At 47.6% G+C, this 14,813-nt stretch overlaps 2 protein-coding genes across 6 annotated transcripts in view; one reads left to right on the top strand and one right to left on the bottom strand.

Annotated features, from left to right (window-relative positions):
* DCUN1D4 (defective in cullin neddylation 1 domain containing 4) overlaps nucleotides 1-12,853 on the bottom strand; it is a 63,565-nt gene extending 50,712 nt beyond the window's left edge. For 2 of the 5 annotated variants that reach the window (XM_045532990.1, XM_045532991.1), the window contains exon 1: nucleotides 10,584-10,938. In XM_045532990.1, the coding sequence (XP_045388946.1) occupies nucleotides 10,584-10,638 (55 nt within the window). In that variant the 5' untranslated portion in view covers nucleotides 10,639-10,938. Of the gene's footprint in view, nucleotides 1-10,583; nucleotides 10,939-12,258; nucleotides 12,272-12,308; nucleotides 12,352-12,716 lie in introns of those variants that run through there. The other 3 variants (XM_045532992.1, XM_045532994.1, XM_045532996.1) reach the window with 3 other exon arrangements.
* LOC123624827 (HIG1 domain family member 1A, mitochondrial-like) lies at nucleotides 5,583-5,879 on the top strand. The gene has a single exon (XM_045532999.1). It carries the CDS (start codon nucleotides 5,595-5,597, stop codon nucleotides 5,877-5,879), a length of 285 nt encoding a protein of 94 aa, XP_045388955.1. The 5' UTR covers nucleotides 5,583-5,594.
* Nucleotides 12,854-14,813: the final 1,960 nt, after the last annotated feature.

The raw sequence follows: 14,813 nt of genomic DNA, 5'->3' as shown, positions 1-14,813 counted from the left end.
AGGCAGGCAGGACGGTCTCTGTGCTTTCCACCCAGCGCAGGGGCTGCGGAAGGCCCGCTGCAGCTCTCGAACCCTCACCCCCACCGCCCAAACCAAACCCAGCTCACTAACTGTGCTACTTACACCAAGCCACTGGCGGCCTATTAGAATCACCTGGAGAGCCTGAACACCACCAATGCTGGGGCCCCCATCCAGACCAATTAAATAAAAATGAGAGTGGGGCATCAATTTTCTCAAGCAGCCCAGGTGATTCTAATGTGCAACCAGCGAGGAGCGTTCTATCCCCCACCCTCAACTCAATCCCTGACCCGCCTGTAGCCAATCCACTCCTGGAACCACCTCAGCACTGCCAGACAGGAATCTAACCCATTCACCTACCCACCAGCACCTGGGGAAAAAGGTCAAGATGCAGCTGAAAAGCCATGGGAGAACAAGAGGAAACAAAAGCAGCAGGTGAGGAAAGTGTTAACTTCATTCTCCTCATCAACAAATATTTGCTATTTACAAGACACAAAAGCCCTTTTGGGGGAGCCATGGAAAGGGGAAAATTGATCAGGGAAGCATTGTAGGTGACTCAGCGTTTTCATTGAACACAAGATCCAAAGTTAAAGCCATCCAAGCATATCGCTGCCGGCTTTTTCCTTCTAACTCTCACAGGACCCACAAAAGGGGCTGGCTGGGAGAAGACACCATGCGCCCAAGAGAGGCAGCGTGCCACCTAGCACCCATCACCCACCACACCGCCTGTGCCATCCCGAAGGAGCCAGTCGCTTGAGGACACGCGTCTGGCTACATTTCCAATGTGACAAGGTAAAAGGACCCTAGATTGATTCTCCTCGTCCCCCCTACCCACTAAAGGTGAGCAGGAATGGTCTGTGCTACCCACTGAAGAACACAGATCCACTCGGTAGTTCAGAGTAAAAACCATCCTTTAGTCTCCTTAATTTACAATAGCCCAGATGTAGGTTAAAGAAAGTCAGCTCGGGTGACAGAAAGCCCTAGGTTGGAGTCCCAGCTCCAACTCAGTCCTAGCCAAGTGACCCTGCACATGTTATCCAGCCTCATGGTGCCTCCGTGTCTCATCTGGACAGCTGCAGTAACAGGACCTCTGCACAAGGCTCCTGGGAGGACTGAACGAGAGGGTGCACGTCACGCACCTGGGGGGGGCTGGTCCATACTACGCACCAATCAAGGTCGATTATTTTTATCCCTATTATTATTAGAACACAGAAGAGACTGAGACAGACTGAATCTAGAACAGCAAAAAGTACAGACAGGGTAGAATAGATAACAAGGTGGCGAGTCTTTGAGAGTATTCACTCAATAGCCACTGGACTTGGATGTACAACCACCCTCAGTTTCCTGTTTAATAATTAAGAACAAGTAATCTGTGGTCTAATTTGGGGACTTGCATACATAGAAAGAGATACTAAAGGGGAAAAATACTCAAACTTACCCTAAACTACAAAAAAAGGAAAAAATAATTTCAAAAATGTTAATAAAAACTGTTAGTAGCTTTACTAAGAGGTTTTACGTTTTCTAGCTTTCCTACAATGTTGTTAGAAATCTCCTATATTAAAAATACAAAAAGTGTGTTTCTGAAGCATTTTTAAACATGTCTATTAAAATACATAAAATCAGTTCATTAGTGAGTTAAGAAAATGCCTGAAATACTTTTCTTTGCCAGAATTCTCCAGTTGCCCAGTTGGAATCAGTTTTTAAATGCCCACTGTCATTGCAAGCAAACTGGCTGAAATGACAGGAGATGAAGAGAAGTGGGAAAGAAGGGATTCAGAAATCCTAGATCCTGATCCTCTTGGGACTATTCCAAGAAGAACCAAAAGCTAAATGGATATAATCACGTCAACTGGCTCTGCCATCATCATTCACAAGCCAGTGACAAAAAATGGAGTTCCAACTATACCTGCAGAGTTTCTATCAGGATTAAATGAAAAGCACCAATAAAATGTTGAGAATTATTTCACTGGCAGTGGAGGGACACCCAGATCCTGGAGTTGGAAGGCTTGAGTCAGAATCCCCATTCACCACTTACAAGCTGCGTGCCCTTGAGAAGGTTAAACCTTCTGCACCTCAGCTTCCTCATCTGTGAAACTGGCGTAACAGCAGTCCTTAACCTACTTCAGAGGGTTGCTGGGAGGATTCAATGAGCTAACGCAGGCAAAGCAGTTGGAACAGACTCAAGATTTTCCCTGTAGACGTCAGTCCCTCCCCGTTCCCCTGGGTTCCTCCTTTCTCCCTGTGCTCCACCCGACTTCCTCCTTCTCGACTTCCTCCTTCTCTCGTTTCCCTGCCACTCGCACACTCTCCCTGGTGCTTCTGCTCAGTCCTGCCAGCCCTTCACTCCAGCCGCCCGAACACCCCCTCCCACCAGTGCTCTGTCCCACCCAGGCCGCCCCTCTGCTTGGAAGGCACACTCCCCCGACCCCACGTGCCAGCTGCACTTGCACACAGGTCCCGTTCTTCACATCTTCAAACCTCAAAGCTAAACTCACGTGACGACTGCTAACCCTTCCCTGAAGTCTAATCTTACTGACTTCCCACATGTGCCTAAACCCCCAGGCATCCATCTAACCTAGCAGGCACTGGCCCATGCTTGAGCATCCATGACTTCTCTGTTTTCACCACTGAACTCATGGATACAAGCTCCTCAGGACAGGGACTCTGCTGCAGCTCTGTCTGCGACAGCAGTGCCTGGCAACAGGAAACCCCTCAAACGTCTGCTGGAGGGCTGAGTATGGGGACGCCTCACTGGGTTCTCTCCTTTCTTATAACAAACCTCTTTTCCTCTCAAGGGTTCCTGGCTGTTGTGCAAGTAATCATTAGCAACAAAAACACTGTGTGTTTTCTCTCCTTTAATCCTAGGGACCACCTCTCATCTTGCCCGTGACTTTCTTCCCTCTGCCCACCCCAGCTCTCCTCCAAGCACACGGCCTCTTTGCTGTCCCTCAGGTACAGGCCTGCTGCCCCTCAGAGCCTCTGCGCGCGTGCTCCTTCTGCCTGGAATGGCCCTCAGCCCCAGTGGGCGGTCCTCACTTAGAGCCTTTGCAGTGAGGCCTTCCCTGACCACCCCCCCACACACAGGGTGCCTACGCCCACCCCTTCCCTGCTTCAGCTTTCCCTACAGAACTGACACGCTCCATCTGACATGCTACGTGATGTACCTGTGATCTGCCCCCTCCCCCACACTAGGATGAAGGCTTCATGAAAGATGAAGAACACACCTGGTACATAGTAGGCGCTCAATACACGCTTGGTGGCTCAACAACTCCCCACCCTGCAGGAGGTAGTTTTTATGCATGAGGACTCTGAAGTGCAAAAATAGTAGTTAAGGAACTCACCTACAGTCACACAGCTAGTAGATGGCAGAGCAACGGTTTGAATCCAGACATTCTGACTCTGGGGCCCACACCTAACAACTATGCTATCCTGCCTCCCAACCTGACCCAGATAACACCTAAACAACATCACATCCGTGGAACAAATCCTAGCATTGCATGTTTGTGGGCCACAGAAAAGCCAGAAAAGCCATGCCCTGGAAAACCTTTCAACAGAACAAGTCATCTAACTCAAGACAAGCCCATATGGTAAAGTATTAATTATCAGATTTATAATTTATACAGCACTGATAGTTTTTCTTTAGATTTAATAGTTCAGTAAAAAATAGTTCAGTAAAAAAGAGATTTATCATGCCTTTTTAAACTGTAATATTCCCATGAACAGCAAAATGACAAACCATCGAGTAACATGGAGGAGACCTAAAATGATATACATTAAAAGACATAAATTGTGTTGGTGGGGTAGAGGGAGCAGTACTGACTATTGGGGTCATGATGGAACTTTGTGGGTCATGAAAATGTCCCGTATCTTAATTCAGTACATACAAACTACACTTAAAATGTGAAGTCCTCGTTAGTATAGTGGTGAGTATCCCCGACCGTCAAACTACACTTAAAATGAATACAAGTTTATAATATGTAAATTATATGTCAATAAAGTCGACTAAAAAGCCATTAGGACTATCAGATATAATTTTTGGTAAACAAAATAAACATTCCACCAAAACAAAAAAACCACATAAATATTTCCATAGCTAATATTCCCAAGTGAGAGCCCAAAGAATGCACAAGTTATACATTAGCTCTTACACATCACAACTTTTCAGAGACAAAGGGGTAAGCAGGAAAAGGCAGCTGTACAGAGCAGCACCTGAGACCCACTGGGCAGGCTGGTGTGTGGTTCAGAGTCCTGCCTGACCACAGCTCCCACGACCCACAGCTGATGTCACCTGTGTCCCCTTCAGGCCTCGGGGTCACCTCTGAACAGAGTTCACTCGCAGCCAGGTGAAAAGGTGTGTACTGCTCTTCTCCATAAGGGCCCCTACCACACACTTGACCAGTGACATATCTGGATGCCGAAGTGTCAGAATTCTTGCGAGTGTCAGAAACCAACTCTAGCTAATTCAAAGTGATTTAAAAAAAAAAAAAAGGGCTATTAGTTCACAGAACCTCTAGGAAATCCAGAGAACCAGGAGAACCAGGCCCATCGGCCATAACAATGCTTAAGGGCACCGAGCAGACTGCATCATCATCACAGCCTGGACTGGACCAGAAACAGCACAGCTGCCACCACTATCCGTCCCCTCCCACAATGGCCTCATGGGCTCCAGCTTCAGAGCCACAGTCTAAAATGGGTGTGTCCCAGTAGCTCTGCCCGCTAAGGTAGGAAGTCCCCAATCAGACCAAGAGCCGAGGCCCCAGAAGACTGACAATGCCCACTACAGACACAAATGGATCACTCCCTGTCACTGCAAATCCTAGTGATACAGGCCAGCAAAAATCATTCACAAGAAAAAAATCCTCAAAGACAGAACTAAAATAAATCATACCCACAGGTAATGCTATTTAGGGAAAGTCGGGGTCTTTTTCATATCATTGTTTTATGGAGTATATTAATTAGTTTCCAAAACTACAAGCCTACCTTCCTGGACTGAACATAACTCATTAACAGGGTTTCTAATTCAAACCTGAAATAGCAGACACTGTGCTATAACACTGAACACTACAGAAAAAAAGAGCCTTAGATCCAAAACTGTCATGCAATGATTATTAAAATACTTCTATTTAAAATGTACTTCAAGGGTTGGGTGCAGTGGATCACGCCTGTAATCCCAGCACTTTGGGAGACCAAGACAGGAGGATCTCTGAGGTCAGGCATTCGAGACTAGCCTGAGTAACATAGCAAGACCCTGTCTCTACAAAAAACAAGAAAAAGAAATTAGCTGAGTGTGATGGAACATGCCTGTAGTCCCAGCCACTCAAGAGGCTGAGGCAGGAGGATCACTTGAGCCTAGGAGCTGGAGGCTGCAATGAGCTATGATCAAGCCATTGTCCTCCAGTCTGGGTGACAGAGCAAGACTCTGTCTTAAAAAAAAATGTATTTCAATGTTTTTCTTAAAACACATTTTGTTCTGCTTAAAAGAATTTTCAAGAGGTTAAATACAGAGGGCAGGCTAGGATCAAAGCCGATTGGACCAGGGGTTTTCTCGCTCTTGCAAGATTCTTCAAGCAATCACTATGCCAACTGACACAGATGTTTCTCTTTCTTCATATGATGAAGATCAGGGATCCAAACTTACCCGAAAAGCTAAAGAGGCACCATTTGTCCCCACTGGAACGGCCAAGCTTTGCAGCAATTGTTGCATACATGGATTATACAAATTGAAGAGGATGGGCAATACTAAAATATCCCTTCACCTGATCCACATGTGTGTGGCAGCCCAAGGCTTTGTTGTGGGAGCAATGACTCTTGGTGTGGGCTATTCCATGTATAGGGAATTCTGGGCAAAATCTAAACCTTAGAAGAAGAGATACTGTCTTAGACTTGTTGGAGTAGCTTGCTTTAGTTATTGAGGTTACTTTATCTCTGTCAAAAATAAATTATTTGAATGGGTTCAGAAAATAATACAGTATTTTGAATATTGGCTTCCTTTCTTGCAGGCTTGATTTGCCTGGTAACCAAATTACTAGTGACCAGTTCACTAACGAGGTCATTCACAGGAGTCAAGTTAACACAAAATGGAACTTGTCACCTAAATGTACTTGACGATGTTAAAATGTCCACCTTCTTAAACCGTTAAATGAAATTAGTTCTAGAAAACACAGTAGGCCACCCCTGAAATACTCGCAGTTTGCTGCAGAATATCACATGCTTTGGATGTTACATAGGAGTCCCGTTTACCCCAGTTAATTTAACTTTTTTCTGCCTGCCTTGTGGACTGGTTGAGTACTTCAATCTGGGGACTGGTTGGCTCTTTTAGAACTCTATAAAAAAAGTACATGGAATATAATTTGTAAAGCCTCTCACAACTGAAAAGTGTATGTGTATGTGTTTAAACCAAACCTAGAAAGCTTACAACAGAGCTGCAGAGTAGTAGTACTTCTTTCAGAACCACAATTTTAAACATGAGAATAATTTACTTATGGATGCCAGTTTACTCTTTTGTAACTGCAAAATTATATTTTTGCTGCTATTATTAATTTTTAAATGTCACCTTGAAATAGAAATATGTATCTTAAGCATTAATTCACAGGCAAATGAAGAACTTTTTAAAGTGTGTGCATTATGTTTATTTTCTCTGTAACAATTAGAAATGTTAAACTAAACAAACAGCCTAAAATGGGAATGATTAATGATTTATGAGCAAGCTGGTTTGGCCAGACATTATACACAAACCTTGATATACTACAGAATGCTTTATTATACTTGTGAAATTCTCTTGTCTAATCTGAACTTACATTCCATGGTGATAACATGGTATATGTATTGTTACTAAAGTGAACATGTAGAAAAAAAAAAAGGTACTTTTCCTAACCTAAATTTCAAAATAAAAAAAAAAAACAAGCTAGAAAAGCTATTAACACCAATTCAAGGAGACCAACTATAAAAAGTTCAGCATTAATGTCAGATTCACTACAGAAAATTTTACTCAGTAAATTTTACCTCCAACTTACACATTTTACTTTCTAAATGAAGAAAGCCTTTCAACGATCTCACTATATTGTTAATTAAGAAATAAATCCTTAGGACCAGAATATGGCTATAAAACAAAAAGAGGAAAAAGGAGAAACACCCTCGGCCCCCTTAACATCAGACCTGCCAACCCCACCCCATACCCTTCTGCACTCAGGACTCTGACGTGAGACCAGAAATGGACACGTGCACGTTCGCAAACATCCCTTCTGTTCCCTCAGCACATCACCAGCATTTTATTCTCTCCTTGAGAATTTCTCCGTGTCATAGACATTCTTCAAAACTGATATCTGCATGTATTTAAAAAGAAATACTTATTTCTGACATTGACGGAAGAAAAAGGGAAAGAAATAATAAGTGAAAATTTGCATTCCCTGAAGAAAAATCTAAAGATAATGAAAGAGGACTCAGAAGCATGCTGAATAGCAGCAAGAAGGATTAAATGTTCTAGATAATTCCCTAACTGTTCAATAGTTGACCATTTAAATTCAATTCAATACACATTTGAGGACCTAGGCAAGGCACCATGCTAGGTGCTAAAGTAGACACTAGGTAAATCATGGTCCCAGATCTCAAGGGGGTAACAATTGAATTGGGGAGGGGAGAAATAAGTAAATAAGCAGCTATTGTTACCTAACATAAAACTGAACAACAGAAGTAAGCAGCACTTGGGAGATTCAATGGAGGGAGAGAGTCTGCTAGAAAGGGAACACAGTAAAGTTAATTTATATGACAGCAGCACTGAGGGCAGCTGAAGCTGGGCACGGCGGTGCGTGGCCTGTAGTCCCAGCTACTTGGGAGGCTGAGGCAGGAGGATCACTGGAGCCCAGGAGTTCTAGTCCAGCCTGGGCAACATAGTGAGACTCTGTCTTTAAAAAAAATAATAAAAATAAAAAAGAATTGCTGGCTATTACAACAATGTAAGACATGCTGGATCAGACATGACAATAGGTTGTGGAAATAGAGGACAGCCATGGGAAGAGATGCAAACTCTGACCTGGTAAAGAGAGGATAAGAAATGTCTAGGATTCCAGTATGGGTTATAAAAATTACTAAAGTTTGATTAACCAAATGAATAAAATTTATCAGTTTTGTTTTCCTCTTTGTTGTGACTATTAGGAAGCTCAGAGCCAAATATTTCCAACATATGAAATATGTCAAGTATTTCTGTGCACCTGTAAGTCTATATGTAATTTATTTTCTTTCTCTTGACAGGATTTTATCTATATTTAGTAAGTTACCCAATTCTTTCAGAATAAGCCAGAAAATAAATCAACAAGGCCAGGCACAGTGGCTCACGTCTGTAATCCTAACACTTTGGGAGGCTGAGGCAGGAGGCTTGAGCCAAGGAGTTCACGACCAGTCTGAGCAACACAGCGAGAGACCCCATCTCTACAAAAAATAGAAAAATTAGTCAGATGTAATGGTGCACACCTGTAGTCCCAGCCACTAGGGAAGCTGAGGCAGGAGGATCACTTGAGCCCAGGGATTTGAGGTTACAGTGAGCTATGATGACATCACTGCGCTCTAGCTGGGGCAACAGAGCAAGACCCCATCAAGGGAAGGGAAAGGGAAAGGGAAGGATAGAGAAAAGAGAGAAGAGAAGGAAAGGAAAGGGAAAGGGAAGAGAAGGGAAGGAAAGGAAGAAAAGAAAAAAACAATTGAGAGAAAGCCAGAACAGTTGGTGAAAGTATCTGGTTCAAGGCTATAACCTGCATGCTGCCTACCCAAAGCACTCTCCCCACCCTTCTTCCACCCTCACAGAGGCCATATCCTGCTTTAGAAGCTGAAAAATGCTGGACTTTTCACTTTCTCAGCCTCCCCCACAACTAGCAGTAGCATGAGGTCAGTTTGAGCCAATGACACTGAAACATAAGTCTCCAAAGTGAACTTCTGGAAAAGGCTGCTCTCTGTTAAGAGGGAGTTGTAAGGAAATATGCTCCTTCCCTCCCTCTTTCTTGTACGATGTCTGGTGCTGCAGCAACCATATTGTAAACATGAGGGAATAAGCCTGAGTATCAAAAGCCAAAATACTAATAATAGAGGAAGAAAAATATACAAAGAGCCTAGATCTTTAATAACATTATTAAGCTACTACGCCAGCTTTAGAACCACCTATTTCTAGACCTCTTGCTACTCAACAATAGTAAGTCCTAAAATTCAAGCCATTTCTAGCTGAGTATTGTTATTTGCCACAGGCATCCTAACTGATTTTATAACAGATCATCTTGAGGTCAGTTCCTGACAGGTTGATTTTTATATTGCTGAGTTAGCAGGATTAGTTATTAATTATTAGCCATAATTAGCAGATGATGATAACCAAGATGGCTATATATAACAGCCAGAAAGAAGGCAATAAGCTAATAAGAGCTGCTGGGAGCAACTTAAGATAAAAATAGAAAAGGGGATAATGACAAAATTTGAAAAAAATATGATGAAGTGCCAAGTAGGGGCACTTCTTGGAGGTAGTAACCGAGGAAGAAGAGAGTAAAATGTACAGAAGTCCTCTAAGGTAGAGAAAATGAGGTAGGCCTTCTTTTCTGGCAATGTTATAGGCAAGATTACCAAAAAATCCTTCCCAATGTAAAACAGTCAAAAATTCTGGGTACTTGTAAGAAACATCTGTTTAAATGCATAGCTAAGTTCACAATAAAAGACCTTCCCAAGGGCCGAAAATCAAAGAGGAACCTAAAAAACATCACAAAATGTAAGCTGATACTGTGTAGGAGCCTAGGGCTTTAGAGGATGGGGGAAGGGGGGTTGTGTGTCTTAAAGGCACCTGTCCTTTGGGATATAATAGAAAAAAAGAAAAAGAGAAAGATATGACTAGACTCTCATTTTCTTTAAAAACGCCATCTTGAAGACAACGACAGCTCTTGTGTATTTTTCAACCTCATCACCTTAACTACCCTTTGCAAGAGCAAATTCCAGAACTAAATGCACTTTTGGTACATATTTACATATTACAAAGGATTTCCTGGATATTTCACCAAAGCATTAAGTAAAACATGACAGATATAAATCATTTCCACAAAAACATCCCACATTGCCCAAATTTTCACATATCATTCAAAGAACCAAACAATCAAGTATATAAGTTCAGTATATTTGTAACCATACCAAATCATTTCTAAATCTTAGTAATTCTTGGTAAAATTTTTATCATTAGGGTCATTATAATATTCTTCTAGTGACTATGTTACCAGTAGTTTCATATCATCTCTGAGTTAATCTTACAGCCGTCTACACGACGAATTTCGGAGTCATCCCCTGTAAATAATAAGGGGAACTGGGGAAGGGTGTGATGTTTAGGGAGTCATCAGTCTCAGTCAGACCGAGAGGAAGGTTTCCAATATTAAAGAGAGAAGGAATTACAGCCTGCAGCTAAATTACAGCTAAAACAAACAAGCAAGCAAGCAAACAAAAAATCCCTTAAGGCTCTCCACTTTCTATATAGTTCACTTTCCTCTAGTCTCATTTGCTTTCCAAGCTTCTTTGGAAATGGAAGACATCATATATTCCCCTTTGCTCACCTTCACATTTTCGTGGTGGCTTTATGAATGGAACAATTTCCACTCTCAATCCCATTAAGCCACCTCCATCACTGAATTCATTCCAAGACCATCTTTTTTCAAAAACTCCCCTTCTCCTTGGGCATTCCAGATAGCCCAAGAAATGCCAACACACAGCTTACATTCTCTTCACGAGGGTCACAGCTGCCTCCACTGCGCTGCTGTGTTTATGTACGACTCGCTGTTTTAACCTAGTGCTTACATACACCGACGCCACCACCAATGCACCATCCTGAAAGCAGCGTTAGACTGCGTTGCCTCTTGAACGTCTTCCCGCACCCTGTGTGCGAGATGGTTCAAGACTGAGCATTTCTTCTACAAGGCCACCAAATGCAGGGGGAAATTATTAACTTGGGGATCAACAATCCAAGTGTGAAAAAAAAAAAAAAAAAGCACTGTGCTTGGCTTGGTCTCTCCCTCTCCCGCCGACACAGGGAGAAGGGCCAGCGAACCGCTCCCGTCCGAGGGGACTCAGCTCCCCCGAGCGCGCACTCGGGTCGCCGGGGATAAAGCACGAGTTAGCCGCGCAGGGAGGCGCCGAGGGCGCGCTGCATGCTGGGACTCGTTTCCACAGTTACCCACGTGCACCCAGCCCAACCGCGGCCCGGCGCGGCTCGGACTACAAGTCCCAGAATTCCGCGGGACCGCCTTTCCCCTTCTCACCGACGCCTGGAGCCAGACCCTAAAGGAAACCCCTAAACCGCCCTCCCCGCACGTCTGGGAGAAGTCGCGCCCCTCAAGCGCCGCGCTGGGCTTCGGGCCCGGCCCTCCCTGCCGGGAAGCAGGTCCCGAGGCACCAACCCCCCACACCTGAAAGCCAGAAATTAGACAACTGCGTCACAAACTGCCAAACCCACGGGCTGCCAGGGACCCCGACACCTCCCCTGCGCAAAACCCCCACCCGGGCTTCGGGGCCCGACCCCTCCGGCACCCGCCGCGGAAAACCCGCAGCCCGCGCCCCCGCCCTGCCTCCCAGTCCCGCAGCTCGAGCCCGCGCCCGCGCCCGCGCTGACCTCGCTTCCCGCCGCTCGGGGGAAACCGCGGCCAGCGCCAACCTTGGGGCACTTCCCCCGTCCTCCACCTCAGCCCCGCCCCCTCCTCGCCCCGCACCCCCAAGCGCTGGGCTCCCCCTCCAGGGACCGTGCCTAGCCTGAGGGAGGAAGCACCTCCCCCAAACGCACAGTCCCGCACCCCCCTAGCCCGGCGCCGGGCAGAATCTGGACATGACAGTCCTGCCTCTACCCCAGCCTCCCCTTCTCCCCAACTAGCTCTCCACCCCCACCCCATCTTCCCTACCCCTGCCTCCAGCCTGCCATCCCGAGCCCTCCCCACCTTCTCTCCTCTTCCTTCCAATCACCCCACAGTCCCAACACGGTAACCCAACATCTTCCCCTCCCACCACTATTACCCCCACCATTCCAACGCCCCTCCCGCCCGCCGGACTCCCCAACTATTTCATCACACCCCCATCCCTCCCACCGCCTCGCTCTCCCGTTATATCAGCCCTCATCCCCTTGCCTGCCCCCCTGCCCCGCTCGGCCGCTGCCCCCATTCCCCCACCCCATTGTTCCCCCCCACCCCCGCCACCCAGCCCTTCTTCCCATTGTCCCCGCCCCCGCGCTCCCCTCACACTCACCCGCCTTTCTCAGAGCCGCCCGCACCGCTCAGCCCCCTGGAAATGCTCACCCCTGCGCCCCGCTCACTCGCTCGCTCCCGCTCTTCCCCGCCGGTGCCACCCCCCGGCCCTGCCCGCTGGCGCCCGCCGCCGCCTCCACCTCCATTCACCCCGGACACTCCAGTCCCGGCCCCTCATCGCACGTCCCGCCCCCCCTTCCCCCAACACTGAAATGGAGCCAGTCCCCACCCCCCTCACCTCCGCCCTCCCCCGCAGGCCGGCCCCTTCCCCCCCACGCCCCCGCCCCGCGCCGCCCGCGGCGTCACCGCCCGCCCCGGCCCCGGGAGGGGAAGGGGTGGCTCCCGGGCAGGGGCTCCCGGCGCGTTTCGGGACGGGAGGCGTGGGGCGGGGACTGCGGGAGCCGAGCGGCGATCGTTGGCAGCCGCCCAGCCCCGGCCCGCTAGCTCTCCGTTACTCACTGACAGCGGCGGCATCCGAGTGCATTTTCGGGCAGCTCACACCCCGCTCGCCGCCCAGGCTCCCGCGCTCGCCTCGCGGTCCCCCCACCGGTTCACCGCACCTCGGCTCCGAGCTGAGGACCCGCCGCCTGACACGCCCAGCCCGCCCAGCTCGCCTTCCCCATTGGCTGAGCCACAGCAGAGAACCCGCCCCCCCACATCTCTCATTTGACAAAAGGAGTGCAGCTAGGGCCTTTCTGGAGCTGGCAAGGAGGCCCCGCCCCCTGGAGTCCAATGCGATTGGTCCTCGGGCCTCGTCTCCGTAACGCCCCTGGCCGAGGCCACGCTCTGGAATAGCCGGTTGGATATGGCTGCTGTCAGTCATCCCCGGGGGTCCGAGAGCGCGTGTAGGGGCGAAGCTGGGGAATTGGTCCACCTTGACCCTGAAACCCCGCCCCGTGGCGGGCGGGATTGGTGGAGCCGGAGACCAACCGAGAAAGATGGGTCGGCGTCTGAAACAAAGCACGCGAAGTGTTCCCCAAAGAACCGAGGAAGGGAAGCGCAGTTGGGGCGGCTTGTATTCCGCTGCTCCGGGTGGGGAAGTCCGCCCATCCCCAGCGCCCGGCGCAGCGCATCCGGGTCCCCCTGCGCTCGCCCCACGCCTCGGAGCGGCTCTGCGGGAGCCCGGCCCGCGCCGAACTTGGACGGGGACTTCTCTTGCCAGCTGTTTCCTCCCGCAGGAAGCTGGATGCAGAATTGCCGCGTCTTCGTTCCTAGCAAACCCTCTGGCGGGGAGCAAATTCCCGTTTCTCCTACCACGGCCCATCATCTCCCCACTTTAGAAATGCACTTCTTTTGCACAGTCGGCACGCTTCGCCCCCCTCCGTCACACATGGGCTGCTAAAGGGGCCCTGAGTGCCACAGGCATTGTCTGTCACACGTCTGTGTGCCCCAAACAGCACACGGAAATCCAGGGCCCGCTCCGAGCTGCGGAGGCAGTCTGGCACGGCGACAAGTCCAGGGGCAGGTCACCATCCCGCGAAAGACGGCGAGCATTATCTAAGAAAGCCTAAGCCACTGACGCGGGGACGCCGTCCAGAAAACGAAACTGGCTGTTATTTGGCAGAGGGAGGAGTTAGTTTAGGTGAATTCTTCTGCCTCTCAGTCAAGAATTCGCACCATTTTCCTGAGTTCTGCCCTGTTTTTCCAGTGCTTGAAACCAAGTCATCACACTCACCACATTATGGTAACGGAATAACATTTCGAGGTACTAACGGATGACCCACCAACAACAACAACCACAGCAGCAACCCCAACGACACTGCACAGACACTACTTCCCTGTACCCCAAGGCCCTGCCCCAGCGGGCGGCCTCAGAGAATGGAAGACACCACAAACCACAGGTAACAAAACGACCCGTCGCTTTGGTTTTAGATTGCTACAGCCAAGGCTTTTGAATTTCAGGGTTCTGGAAATTGAAGTTTCAGATCAGAACATAAATGTTACACACACACACACACACACACAAAAATATTTGAAAGTGGCTCAGACAAACCAGTCCCTGTGTCCTACTACAATCCCTAATTTCTCTTTAATAAATTACATCCTTATCATTTTATTTATGTCACATTTTTATCATTCAAACATTTCTCAACCACTTTATCTAATTGTAGAATTTCAGAATTGTACCTGAAATTGTTTATTATCTACTTTAGGTTCCTTCGCAAGGCAAGAATCTCTCATAGAACATTCCTACGGGTCACCTTTAACATGGTGTACCTCAGCCGGCCTGCAGTAAGGGGTAGGTACCTCTGGACGCTGAGATAGATGATTCCTTGTTGGGCAGATCTAGTTATGAGACTGTCCACCCTTACCCTGCGCAGGCAGCCTGCTCCTGCTTTCTTTATCCCATTTATGTTTTTAGCTTAATCTTCATCTAGGAAATAAATTATTTGTCATTTTATACAAGTTTCTGATCTTTTGTGTGTAATATTCGTATGGGGTTTTTTTGTTGTTGTTTTTTACTGTTTATCATGGTACTTCAAGGGCTGAGACACTTGTTATTTTGCACAGAAAAGGGCTTGCTTCTTGACACCGCTAGATTAAAATAAGCCCACA

Source organism: Lemur catta, chromosome 19, assembly GCF_020740605.2.
Source record: "Lemur catta isolate mLemCat1 chromosome 19, mLemCat1.pri, whole genome shotgun sequence".
Lineage (NCBI taxonomy): Eukaryota > Metazoa > Chordata > Mammalia > Primates > Lemuridae > Lemur > Lemur catta.
The sequence above is the reverse complement of the archived record's forward strand: the minus strand, read 5'-3'. Positions and strand labels throughout refer to the sequence as shown.

What these genes read in the sequence shown, in the direction of transcription:
- LOC123624827 (XM_045532999.1), top strand. Translation starts at nt 5,595, where the DNA reads ATGCCAACTGACACAGATGTTTCTCTTTCTTCATATGATGAAGATCAG.